Source organism: Vanacampus margaritifer, chromosome 5 (assembly GCF_051991255.1).
Source record: "Vanacampus margaritifer isolate UIUO_Vmar chromosome 5, RoL_Vmar_1.0, whole genome shotgun sequence".
In the NCBI taxonomy this organism is placed as follows: Eukaryota; Metazoa; Chordata; class Actinopteri; order Syngnathiformes; family Syngnathidae; genus Vanacampus; species Vanacampus margaritifer.
The window spans coordinates 25,811,468-25,833,124 of NC_135436.1; the positions used below are offsets into that span (position 1 = coordinate 25,811,468).

The 21,657-nt window shown below is 42.2% G+C and overlaps 2 protein-coding genes and 1 long non-coding RNA gene across 8 annotated transcripts in view; 2 read left to right on the forward strand and 1 right to left on the reverse strand.

Annotated features, from left to right (window-relative positions):
* The first annotated feature begins 102 nt into the window (after window positions 1-102).
* On the forward strand, window positions 103-7,321 carry LOC144051876 (uncharacterized). The gene is made up of 5 exons (XM_077565452.1): window positions 103-963; window positions 1,613-1,779; window positions 1,998-2,355; window positions 2,648-4,807; window positions 7,265-7,321. Exons 1-4 carry the CDS (start codon window positions 890-892, stop codon window positions 3,399-3,401), a joined length of 1,353 nt encoding a protein of 450 aa, XP_077421578.1. The 5' UTR covers window positions 103-889; the 3' UTR covers window positions 3,402-4,807; window positions 7,265-7,321.
* Window positions 220-21,581, reverse strand: LOC144051884 (uncharacterized). Its single transcript, XR_013294063.1, has 4 exons — window positions 21,437-21,581; window positions 19,586-19,664; window positions 5,725-5,914; window positions 220-4,237 (listed from the first exon to the last, which is right to left on the reverse strand). It is a non-coding gene; the product is annotated as an uncharacterized LOC144051884 (long non-coding RNA).
* myo7aa (myosin VIIAa) overlaps window positions 6,407-21,657 on the forward strand; it is a 29,735-nt gene continuing 14,484 nt past the window's right edge. The window contains exons 1-24 of one of the 6 annotated variants that reach the window (XM_077565436.1): window positions 6,407-7,339; window positions 10,784-10,897; window positions 11,255-11,407; window positions 11,572-11,589; window positions 12,754-12,938; window positions 12,996-13,117; window positions 13,220-13,362; window positions 13,479-13,592; window positions 13,702-13,770; window positions 14,721-14,805; window positions 14,933-15,009; window positions 15,695-15,814; window positions 15,912-16,054; window positions 16,685-16,895; window positions 16,970-17,105; window positions 17,547-17,653; window positions 17,797-17,850; window positions 18,165-18,302; window positions 19,206-19,364; window positions 19,759-19,851; window positions 20,547-20,641; window positions 20,787-20,871; window positions 20,961-21,179; window positions 21,464-21,571. In XM_077565436.1, the coding sequence (XP_077421562.1) occupies window positions 7,208-7,339; window positions 10,784-10,897; window positions 11,255-11,407; window positions 11,572-11,589; window positions 12,754-12,938; window positions 12,996-13,117; window positions 13,220-13,362; window positions 13,479-13,592; window positions 13,702-13,770; window positions 14,721-14,805; window positions 14,933-15,009; window positions 15,695-15,814; window positions 15,912-16,054; window positions 16,685-16,895; window positions 16,970-17,105; window positions 17,547-17,653; window positions 17,797-17,850; window positions 18,165-18,302; window positions 19,206-19,364; window positions 19,759-19,851; window positions 20,547-20,641; window positions 20,787-20,871; window positions 20,961-21,179; window positions 21,464-21,571 (2,880 nt within the window). In that variant the 5' untranslated portion in view covers window positions 6,407-7,207. Of the gene's footprint in view, window positions 7,340-7,890; window positions 8,102-9,678; window positions 10,634-10,783; window positions 10,898-11,254; window positions 11,408-11,571; window positions 11,590-12,753; window positions 12,939-12,995; window positions 13,118-13,219; window positions 13,363-13,478; window positions 13,593-13,701; window positions 13,771-14,720; window positions 14,806-14,932; window positions 15,010-15,694; window positions 15,815-15,911; window positions 16,055-16,684; window positions 16,896-16,969; window positions 17,106-17,546; window positions 17,654-17,796; window positions 17,851-18,164; window positions 18,303-19,205; window positions 19,365-19,758; window positions 19,852-20,546; window positions 20,642-20,786; window positions 20,872-20,960; window positions 21,180-21,463; window positions 21,572-21,657 lie in introns of those variants that run through there. The other 5 variants (XM_077565438.1, XM_077565439.1, XM_077565437.1 and 2 more) reach the window with 5 other exon arrangements.

Sequence of the window (21,657 nt, forward strand, 5' to 3'; positions counted from 1 at the left end):
CGCCTCCTCTCACATCTGGGGGCAAGACAAGACAAGAGCTGGGCTGCGTTCAAAGGCGATATGACAATCTGGTACCAGAAAACGGCTTCATTGAACGTGACAACAGGCCTTCGTTCAAGGTCCACATACTTTATCAAACTGGGGTCGAACAAGTTACTATTACTAATACTAACTAGCAACTATTTGTTTTTACGGTGTACGGTATTGTAATGAGGTAGACAACATTTTACTGGATGCAATTAATTTATTGGTGCGTTCAAGCGCTTTTTCACTGGAACTGAACACATGCTTAAATGTTGTGGAAAGAGGTTGGCGCTGCGTTCAAAGACGATCTGACATGAATGAAGTGTCAGGAAGTTGGGGGCGCATTCAAGGACCATCTTGACAAAATTGGACTAAACAATAATGTAAGGAAGTCAGTGTTGCATTCAAGGACCAAATTACATATATATGTGTCTACATATGTATATATGTACAGCAATTAAGTTGTGCATTCCAGGATCCACTAACAAAATTGGACCGAAAAAAATTATGAAATGGAGTGGTGGTACGTTCAAGGGACATTGGACTTCCATAGAATAACTGTAGATGAATCTATGTACTGTATATTAATAATGTTGGTGGTACATTAAAAAATCACTGATAAAATATGATGGATTGACTATGGTTAGATCAACGTAATAGTGGTTGGTGGTGCCTTCAAATACATTTGACAAATTGAAACCGAACAACCTGAACTGGTAGGTTTGTTTAACGTACAGATGTGTTACACGGTTTTGACCACTAGATAGAAGCAAAGGCTGGAAGACAAAAGATGTTGCGGCGGAGGCGAGCATGGATGTCCCTGTGTAGATATTAATCTTTAACATCTTCATCAGAAACACAGTTTATGGGTCATGTGAGAAAGTTGCACTTTACACTCGAATGCTTCCAGCAGGCGACATACTCACATGTCAATATCAGGTAAACAAAGAACAATTCTTTCATTGAACTCATTATTACAAGGCCGTAGTTTGTGTACTGTATTTATTTTAATCTGTGTACTTTTTTATTTATTTAACATTCTTATTACTGCTTCGGGGAACCATAATGTCATTTACATCACTGAATCACTACAGATGTGTTATTGATAAATAAATGCATTATCTTATTTATTCTAAAATGTATATACGTACGTACTACCCTTTTTAGTGAATAATTTTACATATTTTTTTTAATTTTGCGGTTTTTGATGTGGTTGATTTTTTTACTGGTATTGTTGCTGCAGGATGCCAACATTTTGTTTACAACTGGAAATACATTTTTTAAAGAATATATTAAACTTCTTGTATTTTATGTATTATTACACAAATTCCTCATTTTTTGTGTTTTATGAATACAGGTATATATTTTTAAATGTAATTTATTTGACTGTTTCTTACAACAATTTTCATCAACAATATGTTCCTAATCTTTTAAGCTCAGCGTGGCTTTAAAGGTTAAAGAAGAATCTGTAGTTAAAGTGAACGCTTTTTTTTTTTGTCAATGATTGAACGCTTGAAAAAGAAAAAATGATCATTCTGTTTGTCTTTTTGTTGTTGTTGCTCATCTCATGATCCGTGCTGCCATGCAGCTTTAAAATGTTGGCCTGCTGCTTCATGGTCACAACATTCCTGGCTGTGTCGTTCTATCCTGGGGTAGAAGGACGGCCCAACGTCCTGATGGTGGCCCCCACCGTCGTGATGGACGCTCACCCACAGGCGGAGGTGACAATCAAGTGTGGAGATGGCGACAAGGCAGGTTAGTGATGTAATAAATCCACATTTGTTTACATTTTCACTCTAAAAAACAAACAAACAGCTGGGTTAAAACCTAATTATAGTTGAAAAAGTGACCAACCCGCACTTTTTGGGTTATCACTTAACTTAAAAAGTTAGGTCAATTAATAACCCACAAAACAATCAAACACATATTGCATGTAATCAACCCCGGAAATTCACGTCTTCTTTCACCATCAGGTGTGGTGCTGTACTGGCACACGCCTTTCGGCCCCCTCCGCAGACCCGGCATCCGCACCAAACCGGTCCCGGTCCACATGCGCCAGGACGGCAGCCTGGTGGTCCATAATCTGAGCGACCTCCACCAGGGTTTGTACTACTGCCTGCTGCGGCATGACGACGGAGGGTCCACGCTGTTCCCCTACCAGCTACACACAAACCCACAAGACGGCGGACGTGGTCCGAGGTTCAGGAGGGGTCTGGGGAGACAGGAAACGGTTTCTGACGAGCTCTTTGTGGGAGCTGTGACGGCGGCCGTGCTGCTGACTTTCGTGTTCGGGTTCAGCGCAGGTGCAGCGAGCAGAGCCCAAATTCTCAGGTGAGACAAACGTTCTGTTTTTCTGCCTATACGTGGATTTTTGTAGACATTTTTTCGAGTCACATGTAGATGACAAATTGTGAAAAATCAATCGGCCATCATCCCTCCCAAATGCTATTTGGTTTACATTAGCCAACGATCATGAATACATGCATTATCCAAATCAGCCAGCAGATGGCAGTGTATTACTAGTCCTGTCATTCAAGGTATAAAAGTATTGGGACAACTACCAAGGAAAAACGTTTCAATGTCTTGCAGTCTTATCAGAACCATTCCAACTTTGTTCCTGCAGATGCTTGAGTGCAGTCACTAAGCGGCTACCACCACCACGGCAACGCCGACCTGACATCACCATGACGACGCTCACCAGCTGGCCTTCATCGCCATCCTCGCCCTCATCGTCGTTATCATCCTCTTGTCCACCTGCCAAACCTCAGAGAAGTTTCCGCGACAAACGCGGCCTGGAAGAGAAGCAGGAAGACAATCGCGTCGCCGCCTACCTGGAAGCCTGCGACCACGGGGATGACGGGAAAGGAAGAGCAACAGGGGGAGGAGGTGAGGATGAGGAAGGGAGGAGGAAGAGGAGCAGGGTGAAAGACGAGCAGGAAGTGCGGGAAGATGGATCTTTTGTTGGGATGGTGGAGAAGATTGAGAGCGGAGGAGAAGGGGATGATGAGGATAAACAAGAGAAGAAGAATGATAAAGATGACAGAAAGAACACAAATGATGATGAAGATGAAAGAAAGAATCGGATGGACGATGAAGAAAAAAATGTCATCTGCCAATCTTCACAACCAGATGAAGATGAAAACCAGGAAGTAGAATATTCTCCTCCTCAGCCCCGTACAAGTCGGGTCATCCGCGTCTATCAGTACGACCAAGATGGCCGCCGTTACGGCCACCTTCCTGACCCCGAGCCAAGCCCCGCCCCCAGAATCAAGCAACGCTCAGTCTCCCTAACCCGCCTTAACGCCATCATGGCTGCCGCATCACCGGGGCCCATGGACGCCACGCCCCAAAAGGTGCTCTCTGACGTAGAATTTTAAAACAGGTCATACTGATCACGTGCCAGCAGTTAACTTCCACTGATCCACTTCTGAGCCACTTGTGATATAAGTGTATTCCACTTTGGGTTCACTTATGATCTATTTCCAGTCCACTTGTGATTTACTCATTATCCACTTGTAGTCCACTTTTGATCCATTTGGAGTCGAAGACTAGATCTACACACATTCCACTTTCGGTTCACTTACGATCCATTTGCAGTTCACTTGTGATTCACTTATTTTTGTTGTATATTCCACTTTTGGTCCACTTATTTGTGATTCACTTGTGATCTATTTATTGTGATTAATTTATAATCCATTTGTAGCCCACTTGTGATTCACTTAAGATCCACATGTAGTCCACTCTTATTCCACTTCTGATCCATTTGCAGTCGACTTGTATTACAATTGTGCTGAACTTTTATTCCACTTGAAGTCCATTTATGATCCAGTTGTCTTACATTTGTGGTCTATTTCCAAACTATTTGCAGTCCACTTATGATCTACTTTTATTACAATTGTAATCCACTTGTGGTTGATTTGCATTCCACTTTTCGTCCACTTATGATCCACTTGTATTATATTTGTGATCCACTTAAAGTCTCCTCATTTGAGTGTAACGTGCAACTTGTGACACGTAGATTCTTGATTCTATTTACACTCCACTTGTGATCCAGTTTTAATCCACTTTTACTCCATTTGCAGTCAATGTGATTTTACTTGACATGTTTTGCACTTTTGGTCCACTTTTAGTGCACTTGTTTGCTACTTCGGTCAAACTTTGTTACACTTTTGGTCCCATTATGATCCACTTGTCGTCCATCTCAGTCACCATTCTGGTAAATCAAAAAAAACCAAACAAGGATTACTATTCTGCATTCTTCAACACAAATGTTGCTAAAGTTTGAATATTTTGTTCAATATGGATGGATGAATTAATTGAATATTCTAGTTTTTTTGCAACCATATTAGATTTAGCTGGAATAAATGTAAAACTGGATCTTGTTGTCAACTTAAAAACAAGCAAGCATCCAAATCAACGTGTGTGTGCGTGTGTGTCTGATTACACCCCCCCTGTAGTGTCGTCGTGTGCCAGTAACATGGGTCAGTGACAGTGAATGAGTTGCTCACATGACGCCTTAATAGCCATGAGGAAGAGGGAGGAAGAAGAGGAAGAAGTCAAACGCTCTTTAAACACACGCGCACACACACACAATTGGCAACAGGAGGACAAGGATGGAGATTACGTAGCGACCGAGAAGAAATGAAGGACATGAATGGAATGGACTGAAGACGAAGCATAGGAATGTGATTTCTTCCCCCACCGCCCTTCAATTTTGGACTAAATTCTTATTTTTCATTACCCGTGTCTTTTTCATCGTCCTTTGATTGACACATCATGAACGGTGAGAACTCGAGAATAAGCTCTTCAGATAAATTAGCTAAGAGCTGTGCCTAATATTTTTCTGTCCATATCTGTGATTCCCAAAAATAGTGTGCTGTGAGAGATCATCAATATCCGATTTTACTTAATTGGTCTAAAAATCATTTCTTTTCGAATTACAATAGTCATCCATCTGTGCCAGAACATTATGCAAGGCTCTTGCATAAGATGGCAGAAAGTACAATTAATTAAACTTATTTGATATTTTTTTTAATATATGCGCTATATAAATCTAAGGCATGAAATATTAGAATCATACCTCAGTATGAAGCAGGACAACATGCTCAAAAATATTCCCACAGAATTTGAAAACAGCCTTCTACACGTTCCAAGTCTGAAACCCGAAGTTGTCGCAGTTGAACTATTTTAAACTTTGACCTCAACCAAATAAAAAGCCTTACAATAGTCTAATTGTGAATGACTGTCGCTAAAATGCTAACAGTTGGTATGCTAACATATACCAATACTATCATGATCAGTATACAAAGGCATACAAATTGATGGCCTGTGGTCAGGAACTACGGTAAAACATATTAGCTCAAATGTTAGCATGATAAAGGTTATTGTGCTAACATAGCAAGATAGCATCTAAGGTACAAAACAAAAAGACATTTTGTTAACGATTTAACTTTGTGTCCTGTGGTTGGGTACTATATTGTGAAACGGAATAGCTCAAATGCTAACATGCTAACAGTCATTGTGCTAACATTTAGCAAGTTAGCGACCGGAGTCATTTTGCGGTGGATCTCATTGGATGGTGTACCTAATGAAGTGTCCAGTCATACTGAACCATTTGGTGGGCCCATGTCATGCCATAGGGGTTCTTCATGTGATTTGCAACAAAATTGTCAATACATTGACATTGAAAAAGTCCTTCACCTTACATTTGTGCCGCCCCAGAAAGTTCCCATAATGCATTGCTGCCGAACATTAGCAGCTCACACTGGGCCAGTGTGTCCCTCAGTGGGGGGGCGCAGGACGGGTGTGGGGCTGATGATGGAGATACCCTCAGGCTGCATGGTGACTGGATCAGGTTCTGGGGCGTAGACAGGAAGTGAGCCGGACAAGTCTGCATGTTGGCGAGACAGCAAAGTGGGTCAGCTAGTTCTGGTTGGCCCTTTGAAAACACCAGAACACAAATGTTTATGTGACATGATACAGGTAAGCCTGCATGCAAGCTAGCTGATGCTAAAAGCGAAAAGCTATGGCTGATGTCCAGTTTTGGTCCACTTCGGTCATCCATAGCTAAAAGTTAACAATGATCCATTGCAGTCAACTTTAAGTCCACTTAAGATCCACTTGCAGTCAACTTCTAGTTCACTTTTGATCCAATTAAATTTTTATTCCACTTCTAATCCATCTATATTCCACTTATGGTCCAGTTGTTGCCATCGAATGTTTGTTGTATTCACGTTGGCCCCTCCCTACTCTGTGGTGGCCATTTTGTGGTGTGATGGAATTTCAGACGGCATCCAATCAGACGCTTCGCTGCCCACGCACAAAGACAACATGGAAGGATACATCCAAAGTCCTTTCACACTGCCTGGAAAAAGTCTTTTTACCCCGACTTTGCTCAAATGTGACTTTTGTAACGTAAAGCTAACACGCTAAATGTGGCTTTCACTATCATGCTAACATCATGTTAGCATGCTAAGATGTGACTTTCACTACCAAGCTAACATGATGCCAACATGCTAAAATGTGACTTTCACTATCATGCTAATATGATGTTAGCATGCTAAAATGTGACTTTCTCCATCATGCTAACATGATGCTAGCATGCTAAAATGTAACTTTCGCTATCACGCTAACATGATGCCAACATGCTAAAAAGTGACTTTTAATGAGACGCTAACATGCTAAAATGTGACTCACTGTCATGCTAGCATGATGCTAGCATGCTAAAATGTGACTTTGAATGAAGCGCTAACATGCTAAAACGTGACAAATAAGACAACCATTACCGAGCACACTTTTTTGTTGTTGCCCAGGCTGCGTTTAAGTACAAAGAGAGGCTCAAACAAAATGTCGGGTTGCCAAGAAAGTCAAAGGATCAAAGTGACAGCTCATAAATGGCAACATCAATTATACACACACTGTAATTGTAACCGTGTCCTAGCTAAATAATACAAGGAGAATACACACCACAATACAAAGAGCAAAATAGATGTACGGTAATTAGCTTCATTACGTGTAAGCTCATTTTACAGTCACACCAGATAAAAATGATGACTCAGCAAAACATTAACATTGGGCTATATGTTGTTGTTTTAACACAACAATACTGAAATGCAACTGGAAATGACAAGATCGGCATAGAGGTCCGAATGACTAAAATGTTGCTAATTATGTCGTAACGTGAATGTATGTGCAGCGCACCATACTGTATGTCCCAAGATGTCTGCTATGTGTTTGTCAGAAGCAACACACCGCTGCTGATGTCCTGGGGGCAGGAACAAGAACCAGAACAGCAACCATGGTCATCCTGCAGCAGGTTAGCATGCGCACACTCACACACACACTCCAACATTAATTGATATGAAAAACTCACTAGTCAATGTTTATCTATAAAACATTATAAACACTCATTTTCACTCTCTGCTCACCTTGCATACCACCACCCCCATTTTCTATTCCAGCAGTTTCATTAAAATCTTAGTTCGCACTACTTTTGGTCGATCTTCTGCATTTGTGTGTTTGTTTGTGTGAAAGTGAATGTGTGTGTTGTGCTCATTAGGGAGCAGACAGTCATTAGGCTGCACTGTAGCCACTTTGTATTTCATTCATTTTTGTGTGTGTGTGTGTGTGTGTGTGCACCTATGTGTTTGTATGTGTGTGTGTTCATACGTGTGTGTGTGTTGTGGGCCTCTTCAAGAGTCAGTGAACGCGCTGATGGACTCGTCAGTCTTTCTGACAGACTAATTTGCTGGGACAGCGGCCCCCTTTGATTGGGGGTTGCTTTAGTAGGGCGAGCCAATAAAATCAGGCAACACTCACGCAACACACACGCACGCACACACACACGGATCATTAGATATCCTGCGTTGTGGCCATTTGACTTGTGTGTTCACATTGAGCGCGACAGCAAGTTGTTTAGTTACTTTTAAAGTACTCGAAACTACGGTGGTTCCGTTCTACGGCCGCGCATGTTGTAACCATGGCGACCACGTCCAAGAGAAGGGGCTCCAATTGGCCCCTGGAGGGTTGGGACCCCAACGTCCGCCGTCTGAGCTACATGTACACAGCTGTCATCAAGGTAAACGCTTTGTGGACTTTAGCGTTAGCATTATTATTAGGCGGCTATTTGTCATGCTGTGACCTGTGTCTGACATGTCTATCTATATGCAAATGAGTCACATGACCAATTCAATTATACATGATGCTGCTGCTTGACTTAACCGCGCACATCTGCACTGGCGGGGTTCACCTGCAGGGCGTACAAACGTACCGTCTACATGCGTGTGCGCATTCAGCCACAACTCTTTTTTAATTGTAAATAGCATGAACATTTCGTGACTCTTATTTAATCGTCAATATCCAATTTTTTTATATTTAGTTTCTTCGTCACATTCCTCTAATTTAAATGTGGGCAAACCGGGTCATTTGTGGATTAAGTGAAAAATAATAGCTATATTATGCCGGGTATATGATATATGACTTTGTGTTGTATTATTTATATGTAATTGAATTATAATTAATGAAGTAATTATTTAACAAAATAAATACATGTTCTCACTAATATTTTTTATTTGAATTAAATAGCTATTGTTCATAATTAAGTAATAATTCACTTTTTTAATTGTTATTTATAGTTAATGTAATTAATTATAATTAAGCATTTTTTTGTAATTCTTTTTATATTTATATTTTTTATGGATATAATTAACTGTTTTTAATTGTATTATTTAGAATTAATTAAAATAGAATTAATGAAACCCTAGTTTCATCCAAAATGCATATCGTACTAATATTTTAGTATTATATAAAAAAAAAGTTTTTGGAATTATGAGTCATTTGCATGTTTAAATTGTATAAATTAATTATTTTTGCTAAAATATGAATATTTTACCGTTATTTTAATGTAAAATTAATCAATTAATAATTGATTGCCAAGTTTAAATGTTATTTACAAGGAATTTAATTATAATTCATTAGCCATTTTTTAATAAAATAATTTTGTTTCACCATTTTCATTTTTTTCATTTTTTAAACTTTCAATAAACCAGTTAATTGTTAATTTAGTGAGTTTAATTAATTAAATCAAATAATTGTTAAATACATTTGAAAACATTAATGCATCAAATATTACGGACATGTAGTTTTTAGGTTTTTTGTTTGTTTGCATTTGATACACTCTGATGTATTTCTCGTAAGCGAACACCTGCTTGAATAATTTAATGGAAGAAATAGATGCGCATGAGGTGCATAAACAGTCCTGGGATCCGTGGGCGTAAATGCTACATGTGTCATCAATGTTACTTTCTGCATAAAGAAAAGTAAAGTGGCCTATTAAAGAAAAAAAAAAGCGTTCATTATTTTGGACAGTTGGTCAACATGTTGACAGCGTGTGTCGTCATGGTGATGGCAGAATGCGACTGGGAGACTCACTTCAATAATGAATGCAGAGCAACCGATCGCCATTGCAAACAAACACGTGTTGATCTTTGACAATGCACCCCCCCCCCCCCACACACACACACACACACACAGACTCATTACTCCAATAATATTAGCATGTAGCATGTGCTTCGTTTAGCATTAGGTTTAGGTTGGGTTCAAATTAAAGTTAGGTTTGAAGTTGGTTTCAGGTTTAGAGTTGGGTTTCATTTTGAGTTTGTGTAATGCTAAAGTTGGCGCTGGATTAACTTTCTAATCTATTTAATCATTTAATGTTAAGGCTGAGGCTGTTTTTAAGTTAAGTTTAACTTTAAACCAGTTTACTAAATTTAAATCCACTTAGAAATTACATTTCTAAATGGATTAAACTTTGCATTACATTTAGGCTTGAAGTTAAGTTTATAACTGGTTTAAAGTTTATAGTTGGTCTTAAAGTTAGGTTTGGAGGTGGTTCAACTTCACTTCAGATTTGGATTTGAAGATACATTTAGAAATTGGTTTAAAACTCAGGTTGAAGTTGAATTTCAGTTTGAAGGCTACAGTCGGGTAGAAACTTTAAATTGGAGTTGGGTGACGGTGTGAAGTTTGAATGCGGGAAGAAGCAGATAAGTAAAAATTGGTGAAGCAATAATAATACAATTCAAGTTTTTTTTTATGCAGAATAACATGCACGTGAATGGTTTTCATTCTAATGATCTTTAGTTGAGTTGCTCTCGTCACAAGTCACAACTTCCTGTCAGGATAAGCTTGTAGTGTCTTCTATCCAGAAATCCAACACCTGCTTGACACACCTAAAAGGAGGAAGCGGCTTCCTGTTGCCAATGACGACCGAGGAGAGCGTGTGGGAGTCAGACTCAACACACAGCAAAATATTGATGGACCTGAAAACGAGGCTGAACATTTGCAGCAGGTTTCTTCGAATCTTGATCAAGACAGAAGAGAAAACCAGGATGGTCATCATTTCGGACTTTTTGATGGATAAGTGAATAAGTGGACGCTGGACCGGTTCAGGAAGAAACTTCGTGATCACTGAGTGCGTGTGTGTCTGTGAGTGTGTTCGAAAACCATGTACAAACGACGGGACTATGTGGATCTTTACGAGAAGGATCCGGCCAAATGGGCTCTGCTCCGAAATGTCAACACTGTCGTGAAACAAAGCACGCTGCTACCGGTATGATGCAGCCTCGCCACTGTTCGGATATACTGTGTGTAACATTTTATAATGTTTGTCAACAGTAGGCAGGAGGATACTTCCAGGTGGCGAAATGTTTCTTCTCTGTAATACTGGCTAACGCTGGCATCACTGAAATGTCTTTGCCAGGGCGACTACGTGTGGTTGGACCTGAAGAGTGGTCGGGAGTTTGAAGTCCCCATTGGCGCAGTGGTCAAACTCTGCGACTCGGGACAGATCCAGGTGGTTGATGATGAAGGAAATGTAAGTTGGAAATGTAAAATGTTTTCCTAAGATCGCAAACATTACGATTACAAGAATTCCTTTGTACATTAGTTCGCAGGGTCAAAATGTTTTAGATCTGGGTTCAAGTTCTGTGTCGAAGGATGTTAAAGATCCATGAAGACCATGAGGCCCTAATGTTACTGTGGCTACTGCATGAGTATTACCCCCCAAGGAGGGTCATCTTACAATCCCCCGGAACTACATTTTAGGAAGAGTACCCAACATCAAAAGTAGTCCAGATCTGGGTTCATGTTCTTGCCCTTCATTTGATGCTGAAGATCTGAAGTGTCCTCAACCTATGAAGATCATTAATATGTAATCCTTACTGACCTCCAGGAGCACTGGATCTCCCCCCAGAACGCCACCAACATCAAACCCATGCATCCCACCTCCATCCATGGCGTGGAGGACATGATCCGTCTGGGGGACCTCAACGAGGCCGGAATCCTGCGCAACCTGCTCATCAGATACAGCGAGAAACTCATTTACGTGAGTCATGCGCCACGTTCTTGCCCCCGTCCTGGCCAATCTATTCATACCAGACAGACTTCTAGCTCATCTTGCATTTTACTCATGTACTATTTTCTGCTCTTTTCACCTTTTTGTTCTTTTCTTTTGCCTTTTTGTCACTCCTCCACCTGTTTCCTCCAAAGACAAACTGTGGTGGTAGGGTAAGTCCACACATGAATGAGACACCACTGACAGAGGCTTAACATCCTTTTTGTGGCATGTTTAAAAGCTAGAAACGACAAAAGTTGCGCTTGATAGATGAACCGCGTAGTTACAACGATGCCTGGTCGTAAGCGAGATGGGCATGCGTGCATGTTGAGCGCTTCCAATATGGCCGCCTCTTCTCTCATGGCCGACGGCGATACGCTCATCGTCCACCTGAGATGCCAGATGCATGTTACATCATCCGTCCTCCGTCGGCCCTGATGTGCCCGTCCTACAACACACGCAGCACTTGTTATTGTTGGGTGAATGTTGAGAGACAGCTTGGTAGGCTTGTTATCCAAAATAAGAGTCCTTGTTTGGCGGCATGAATATTCTACAGGGGGTTTCAGAGTCTTCCAGACAGACTTTCGGGTGTCTTCTTGGTGCACAGCACCTCCAAGGTAGTGAAAGATCACTGCGTTATTTCTGGCTTTAAACCGAGTTGAACCAAAAGAGGCCAAGGTCAGAAATTGGTGAGTTTGGCCCAAGGGTTGGGAGTCAAGCCCTTCCTTAGATGCAGGAGTTCACATATTAAAGATTCTTCTTCAAAACTGTTCCTAACCCTCTCACCTCTAAGTCGGGAATCCGAGACTCCCATGTCTCTGGTGACCAAACTTCCAACGGAGATACCAAGGCTTTTCCAGGTCAACTGTGAGACAATGTCCCTACAGGGTGTCTTTGGTCTTCCTGTCTGGACATACCAGAAACACTTCACCAGAGAGTTATCTGAAGGGCCTTCTGAATTACTAAATCTAGCTCCTCAATATTTCTCTTAGCAACAGTCACAGTGTTGTTTTGTCAATCACTCCAGTTGCAGTTAATTGCTCACCCTTATAGGAAGAGGGGCCAGTTGAGGTGACTCGAGCAGCTGTTTCAGTTGCCCTTAGGACAACTCCCTGGCATGTTTAACCGGGAGGAGACACCAAAGGCTAGATTGAGTACTGTGTCTCAAAGCTGGCCTGGGACCAACACCCTGTTGACCAGGTGGTACTAGAAGAGGTGTCCAAAGATATGGAAATCTGGATTACGGCAAGACTGCTGCAAGGGTCTGGTCTTCCCTACTCAGATAGCTTGATGAACCTCCAGTCTTGGCTCATGTTAGCTTTCCCGTTTTCTTCTAGACATACACGGGTTCCATCCTGGTGGCCATCAACCCATATCAACTGCTTCCCATCTACACTGCAGACCAGATCCGCCTGTATACCAACAAGAAGATCGGCGAGATGCCTCCTCACATCTTTGCCATCGCAGACAACTGTTACTTCAACATGCAGAGGAACAACCGCGACCAGTGCTGCATCATCAGGTATGCTTGGAGTCTTACTTGCTTTAGTCGGGTTCCTAAATGTTCCCTACTCAATAGTGGGGAGTCCGGAGCGGGAAAGACTGAAAGCACCAAACTGATCCTACAGTTCCTGGCAGCCATCAGCGGTCAACACTCGTGGATCGAGCAGCAGGTCCTCGAGGCCAACCCTATTCTGGAGGGTAAGTCCAGTGTTACTCTGTCTTAAGAGTGCCCCACCTTGTATTGGCCAAGTCTGAATGGTTGATGATTTCAGCCTCACTGCTCGCTCGTTTGCCCCGCAGCCTTCGGAAACGCAAAGACCATTCGCAACGACAACTCGTCCCGCTTTGGCAAATACATCGACATCCACTTCAACAAGAGAGGAGCCATCGAGGGAGCCAAGATTGAACAGTACCTGCTGGAGAAGTCGCGAGTCTGTCGGCAGGTATGACTCATTCCAGCCTCGCCTGGTGTCAATCGAAGACTGTTCTGCCACACCCGAACTCAAAAACTGACATGTCAGTCTTGGGACTGTTAACCAAACTGCGTGTGTGCGCTCAGGCTCAGGATGAGAGGAACTACCACATCTTCTACTGCATGTTGAAGGGCATGGCGGCGGACGAGAAAAAGAAGCTGGGCCTCAGCAAGGCCACGGACTACACCTACCTCACCATAGTCAGTAAACACCTTAGTACTGTCTCCTTCTTCTAAGTCTCAAGACGAGGTATACGTAAAACCATAAATCCTGCGGTTTGATGTTACAATAAAGTGTGTTTGTGTGCAGGGAAAGTGTACCGTATGTGATGGCCGCGATGACATGAAGGAATACTCCAACATACGCTCGGCAATGAAGGTAACACAGGGTACACCTTACTTCCTGTGTTAAATCTGACTTCCTGTATGCCACCTGATTTCCTGTGTTTCACCAGACTTGATGTATGACACCTGAATTCTTGTGTTACATCACTTTTCCTGGATGATACCTGACTTCCTGTATAACATCTGACTTCCTGTGTTATCTTGACTTAGTGAATCTTGACTTTGTGTATGATACTCAAAGGTGGCAAATCCAGGTCCAGAAAGTAAAAACCCTGACACAGTTTGGCTTTAGCCCCAGGTGCTAGCTAGCTAGCTAGCTAGCTAGCTAGCTCCTCGGATGCTCGGTTACCTGCTAGAGAGCCAGCTAGCTAGCACAAGGGGCTAAAGCCAAACTGTGGCAGGGTTTTTACTTTCTGGACCTGGATTTGCCACCTCTAATAATACTAGAGTTCCTGCGTTACACCAGACTTCCTGTGTTATACCAGCTTTCCTATATGACACCCGAATTCCCGTACAACACCTGACTTTTACACCTGACTTCCTATATTCCATCTGACTTCCTGTATGAATCCTTACTTCCAGTATGACACTTGATTGCCTATGTTCCTGCGCACCCATTTTTCTATCTGAAAGCTGACTTCCTTTACAACACCCAACTTCCAAATTCCGCCTAACTTACCTTACTGACTTCCTGTTACATCAAGACATCCTGTATGACGCCTGACTTCCTGTCTTACACCTGACTTCTAGTATGATATCTGACCTCTTGTTACAGAATTTTTCTCGCATGATACCTGACTTCCGGTGTTACTCTTGACTTCCTGTTTCCCACCAGACTTCCTGTATGACACCTCATTACCAGTTTTCCTGTATGAACTTGGCTTCCACTTACACACCTGACTTCCTGTACAATTGTGATAGTAATATTACAATTATGAATATGGCACATTGCAATGTGTTTTCTTTCTTTCTTTTCTTTTACAGGTTCTGATGTTCACAGACAAAGAAAATTCGGAGATCTCCAAATTATTGGCCTCCATTTTACACATGGGCAACCTGCGCTATGAAGGTCTTTCCAAACTCTTCTATATTTTCTTGATCTGAATTCAAAGTCAGATGTTTATAGTCATTTAAACACACAATTAAACTCCATTTAACCCTTTTTGCTTTTATGCCGACAATGTATGGATCTGTAGCGCGTACGTACGACAACCTGGATGCTTGTGAGGTCGTACGCAGCCCGCATCTTTCCACGACGTCAACACTGCTGGAGGTCAGCATGTTTTGTCACTTAATAGACTACTACTAGTTAAACTACTCTGAGTATGAATCATTGTGAACAACTACTTAAGAATGTGCTTGTCATCATCATTAACTCATTCACTCATAGCCATTTTCATTGAAGCAACCCCCTTCGCTCCTGGCTGTTTTACTGGATTTTGGCTGATTTTGCAAGGCCCACAGAATATTGTGTTCTATTGCCATAAAAACATGGAACCTACCTAAAGAAAGATTAGAGTCTCTTCTTTCATCAGGAAAAAAAAATTGTATCTGTTTCCGTTTTGCAGCAATTAGCATTAGAATATAGCCAAGTTAGCTGATCTTTTATACTCTGCTGCCACCTGCTGACCATTTTTTGTAATAACTACCATTGCTTTAAGCCACCTCTTCATGTCAGGAGCTGCATCAAAGCCTTCTGTTTGCTCTTGCATTAAATTTTTTTAAATAAAAGTATAAATACGTTTTTGGGAGTGAAGGACAAAGTATTAAAACACGTATTTACACGTTTTTGTGTTTGAATGAGTTAATCAGTATTTTTGATATTTTATATATATATATATATATGTGAACAGTTTTCGTTTCAGTTGAGCATGTGTAAAATTGTAACAAGTACGATCAAAACTGACCTGTGAATGTTAGTTTTAATGTCACTATAATACGCACGCGTGTGCGTGCAGGTGGACGGCAAGGACCTGATGAACTGTCTAACGAGCAGGACGTTGATCACCAGAGGAGAAACCGTGTCCACGCCGCTCAGCATGGAACAAGCTCTGGACGTGCGAGACGCCTTCGTCAAGGTGAGACACTCACACAAAACGACTCTTTTTTACTGTGACGACTGACACTTTTTGCGTGCGTGTGTGTGTGTGTGTGTGTGTGTGTGTGTGTGTGTAGGGTATTTACGGGCGTCTCTTTGTGTGGATCGTGGAGAAGATCAACGCCGCCATCTACAAGCCTTCGTCCTCGCACAGCAAAGTTGTCAGGCGTTCCATTGGACTGCTGGACATCTTTGGCTTTGAGAACTTTACCGTCAACAGGTCAACACACACACACACACACACACACACACACACACACACACACACACACACACACACACACACACACCATTGTGCATTTGCCTAACCCTAACTCCAACCAGAACCCAATTCAAACCTAAACTCTAAAATCAGGTCTTGACCCTTAAAAAGAAGTCTGAAGTTGTGGGGCCCACCAAAATGTCCCCACAAAAATAAATAGGTCCCCACAATGATAGTTAGACCAGAAATATGGGCCCCATAATGTAGCAAACATTCCCCTCAAGCAAAACCCAATTCAAACCTAAACTCTAAAACCAAGTCTTGACCCTTAAATAAGTCTGAACTTGTGGAGCCCACTAAAATGTTCCCACAAAAATGTTCGTCCCCACAATGATAGTTAGACAGATAATATAGGCCCCATAATTTAGCAAGCACACACACACACACACCCCAAGCAAAACCCAATTTAAACCTAAAGTCTTAAGCCAGGTCTTTGCCCTCAAAAAGAGGTCTGAACTTGTGGGGCCCATCGAAATGTCCTCACAAAAATGTCGGTCCCCACAATGATAGTAAGACCAGGAATATGGGCCCCAGAAGGTAGCAAACAGACACACACACGATGTTAAGCGTGTGTGTTTATGGCCGCAGTTTTGAGCAGCTGTGCATCAACTTCGCCAACGAGAACCTGCAGCAGTTCTTCGTGCGTCACGTATTCAAACTGGAGCAGGAGGAGTACAACCTGGAGAACATCAACTGGCAGCACATCGAGTTCACCGACAACCAGGACGCCCTGGACATGATCGCCATCAAGCCCATGAACATCATCTCGCTCATCGACGAGGAGAGTCGATTCCCCAAGGTACGTGCCAATAGGTTCGACGACCAATTCATTGATTCTGCTGGAATCAATAAATGTGTGTGTGTGTGTTTTAGGGTACAGACAACACCATGTTGAACAAACTTAACTTCCAGCACAAAGTCAACAGCAACTACATTCCACCCAAGAACAACCACGAGACTCAGTTTGGCATCCAGCACTTTGCCGGGGTGGTCTACTATGAAACCAGAGGTACTAACGTTTAGATGACATCAATGAAAAATGGTGCAGATAAGGATGTGTAAGGCCCTGGCATGTGGGCAAGGAGAGCCACAGATGCACATCAACTTTTAGGACTTGATTGAGACAGCTAAACACAAAACTCACACTCACGCAGACTAAACAGCCGGCTTTTGAAGCCACACCCCTTAAAGGCACACATCAGGTTGGATTCTTTACATTTTTTCATGCAATAAAAAATATTTTTCCTTATGAAAAACAGAAAAAAATGTGATTTTTTTGGGGAGGCTGGAACGGATTAACGGCATTTCAATTCATTTCAATGGGGAATTTTGATTTGATTAACTGTACCAGTAAATTACGTCACAAATTTGCTCACAGAACCAGACCACAAACGCTCATAAGCTTTCACTGTGTGTGTGTGTGTGTGTAATATGTGTGTGTGTTTTCCAGGCTTCCTTGAAAAGAACAGGGACACATTATACGGTGACATCATCCAGCTGGTTCACTCGTCCAAGAACAAGTTCATCAAGCAGATTTTCCAGGCTGACGTTGCTATGGTAACGCGGATATTTGATTTAAACGTGATGACTTGAAGAAAACATGAGCAGAAATGGAAGTAGATGTGTGTAACTTTTTCCTCTTGCATGTTTTCAAACGTCTCCTTCTGTGTTGTTTGCATGATTTGTTGGTTTCCTGACAGTTTCTGTGTGGTTTTGCTCCTTGTCTACATCTTCCATCCAGTCCTCTCCCAAAGGTAAAAAGTAAAAATAAATAATAATACATGAGCTGATTCATTCTCTTTTCTGCATGAAACTTATTACATTTTTGCCAAAAAACGTACCGGGAGTTACTCATTTAAGCAAAATGTAAGGGGAAAAAACTCAGTGTACATCATTATGGCAATGCTTGTTGGGCCAGATTAAAGAACGGAACACGGGCCATACTTTGTCCACCTCTGTTCTACACTCACCGGACACATTCACTTTTTTTTTTTTTTTTAACTTTTAGACACAAAGAGGAAGAAGCTCAGGAAGGACAAAATGACCAACTATGTGTGTGTGTTTGTAGGGGGCAGAAACCAGGAAGCGTTCTCCTACTCTCAGCAGTCAGTTCAAAAAATCTCTGGAGCTGCTGATGCGAACGTTGAGCGTCTGTCAGCCTTTTTTCGTCCGCTGCATCAAACCCAACGAGTACAAGAAGCCCATGGTGAGTCGCCGTGTGTGATTGTCTTGCAACGCTGCTTTACAGTGGATCTGTTACGTTTTCCAGCTAGCTGTGTACGTTATCTGTAACAAGTTACAACACGCAAGTCCTAGCTGTTACGCATAAGTAACCGTAAGTAGCTGTTACGTGTTACACACCACATTCACAGATGAGTTGTATCATAAAATAACTAGTTACAAACTTGCTTTTACATATTAAAAAAAGTAGCTGTTGCATTAACTCGTTGCTACATGTAGTAACTGTGTTATTACACATGAATAGGTGGTTACATGTACTTAATAGGGGTCACATCTGATAAGTAGCTGTAAAATGTAACATCTACTTGTTTATTGCATAAAACTGAGCATGTACTGTAAGTGCTACTTAGTGCACGTGGCAGTGATTTATTTGTTAGCTGTAACGTCTGCCAATTTATTGACTGTAACAGCCAGTTAGTACTTCTACTTATTTATTACATGTAACAACAGATTCACACCAAATGGTTACAGCATTAAAATGCAGTTGGCAGTTCCATGTTGATTTTTGTTTGCAAGTGTAACAGCTCGTTAGTAATGTAACAGCAAGTTTGTAACATCTCGCTAAAGCATGAAAATTCAGTCACAGCTTGTTTGCAACAGCTAGTTAGTAGCTGTAATTGATATTTATGTAACAACAGTCGTTATTACATGTCACAGCTACTTATGTGTAATAACTTGTTCTTACCTGTAATATAAAAGATAATCCTTCTAAGCACTAATTATTTTTTTACAATAACTGTCTGTGACATATGATGCCTAACTATTACATATGCAAAGTGTTACACATGCACTAACTAGTTATTACATGTAATAACTTGCTTTCACACACAAACAGTGCGCAACAGTAGCTTGTGTGTGCGTGTTGCAGCTGTTTGATCGGGATCTGTGCGTGCGCCAGCTGAGGTACTCCGGAATGATGGAGACCATTCGCATCCGCCGCGCAGGCTATCCTATCCGCTACACCTTTGTGGAGTTTGTGGACCGCTACCGCGTGCTCATGCCTGGAGTCAAACCCGCCTACAAGCAGGTAGCCTTTCCAGACCACGTGACCTTGATGTACAAGGGACTTGACTTACAAGCTTTTGTTTGACCGGTTGTTTGCTTTGGCTTATAAGTACAGACTTCACATACAAGTGCATTTTCAATCCGCTAAAGTAATGCTAATACTAAATAGCATCTATGATGCAGTAACACATTGAACACAAACGTGCTGCAACACATGTAGACAGACAATATAACAGTACTCACAGTCATTTATTCTTTGTCCTCTGCGTAGAATGATCATTATTAGCGCCGTACTGATGAGCTGACAACCTCAGATACGCCGCTGCTTGAGTGAAGGGGAAACAAATGAAGCAATTAAGTTAGTGTAATACCCTGGCATATGAGCAAGAGATATTATTTGCATGCGTGTCTTCCAGGAGGATCTGAGGGGAACCTGCCAGAGGATCGCAGAGGCCGTGCTTGGCCGAGACGACGACTGGCAGATGGGTAAAACCAAGATATTCCTCAAGGTGATAACCCCAACGTTAATAAATAAGTAGCCGTTACATGCACTAACTAGCTCTAGCACTATAGGGACAAATGTATTGGGATGAGTTTTATTATTATTATTATGTAGTCAGGGACATGTTGCTGGTCCTTCTACGTAAACACAGCTGACTAGGAAAAATCTAACAACTGCAGATTCCACTGCGTGAGAAGTTCTGTTGTGATTGTTTCCAACCATGGCAATTGCTGACAGGAAGTAGTGCGTGTTGGTGTTCCCCTATCTTTATGTGTGTTTGAACTGTAGATGACCAGCCTAATATTTTCTGTTTTGATGTAGTTTTATCTCAGTGCTGCCTCACTTTGGTGAGTTCCAATGACACACTTAGGGAAGGTTACTTTGTGTCGTTCCACACGAGTCTCTGGACTGGTGTTTGCTCACAGGCTGTCCTCCAGAAGGCCTGACAGGAAGTAGAAAGTGCAGGAAGGAGCCTCATGCTCATTTTCCTGACAGGAACTCGACTGACAAAACCGCAGTTCAAAGGGTTGAATAATGAGAAAAGACGGACAATTACTCAGAAATTGTCTCAGGAATCGTTCATGGCTTTTTGGCACAGTCTGCCCCGTGTTCCGCAAATGGCCTCGTTGCATTTTTCTAATCCGGCCCACCGAGCATGGGATGGTCTCCATGGAGATAGCTAATGAATTGTTGGTTCCTCAGGATCATCACGACATGCTGCTAGAGATCGAGAGAGACAAGGCCATCACGGACAAGGTCATCCTCATACAGAAGGTGGTCCGAGGTTTCAAGGACAGGTAGGGTCCTCAACTAGTTTGTTTCGACATCGGAATTCCACGATTTAAGTCTTTTCATCCATCCATTTTCTATAACAACACAATGAAACAGCACCATCTACAGGGATCCGGCAGTTATTACAATGCTTCGTCTATGTCTCGTCAGATCAAACTTCCTGAGAATGAGGAAGTCGGCTATGTTGATCCAGAAGACGTGGCGAGGATATCAGTGCAGGAAGAACTACGGCGCTGTGAGAATCATCATAACCATCATCACACCATAAAAAGTAGGTAATCTAGTCCCGATGTGGTCCCTAAATCCTGGTCCTTACCCTTTCAGATGCGGGCGGGCTTTTCTCGTCTCCAGGCGCTGGTGCGCTCCAGGAAACTGTGCGCGTCGTACCACGTGGCCCGCCAGCGCATCAGCGGGTTCCAGGGTCGATGCCGAGGCTTTCTGGTGCGCCGCGCCTTCAGACACCGACTTTGGGCCGTCATCACCATCCAGGCGTACACCCGAGGGATGATCGCACGCAGGCTTTACCGCAGGCTCAGGGGCGAGGTAGAGGGCATTCCGTAATGTTTGTAAACAATAGCTGGAGGATACTTCTGTGCATGTTCGTAGTTTGGAATTTAGAAATATGCCAAACCAAATATCCGTCATCGGGGTTTGTGGAAGACATTTTGTCCTATTTGACATTTTCCCATTGTGTTCCGTATGTCAAGAAGCAAAGAAAATCCCAGAAAGGAAAAAGTCATAGTCATCGATTTTATTTTAAGGCCGTATTACCCAGTCCTAAGGTACACTCACTTACTTACTTGTATTCTTTTCTGTGTCGTCGTCAGTACCGAAGGAGGCTGGAGGCCGAGAAGTTGCGTCTGGCCGAGGAGACCAAGCTGAGGAACCAGATGTCTGCCAAGAAAGCCAAAGCTGAAGCGGAACGCAAACATCAGGTAAGCTTTCAAATTTTAGGACATATTAAGCTTTTTGGGGATATAAGTCGACACAACACTTGTTTAACAAACCAACAGTTCTTAGG

What these genes read in the sequence shown, in the direction of transcription:
- LOC144051876 (XM_077565452.1), top strand. Translation starts at nt 890, where the DNA reads ATGGGTCATGTGAGAAAGTTGCACTTTACACTCGAATGCTTCCAGCAG. An exon ending in TGGAGATGGCGACAAGGCAG is followed by an intron (nt 1,780 to 1,997) that starts GTTAGTGATGTA and finishes TTTCACCATCAG; the next exon opens with GTGTGGTGCTGTACTGGCAC. An exon ending in AGCAGAGCCCAAATTCTCAG is followed by an intron (nt 2,356 to 2,647) that starts GTGAGACAAACG and finishes TTGTTCCTGCAG; the next exon opens with ATGCTTGAGTGCAGTCACTA.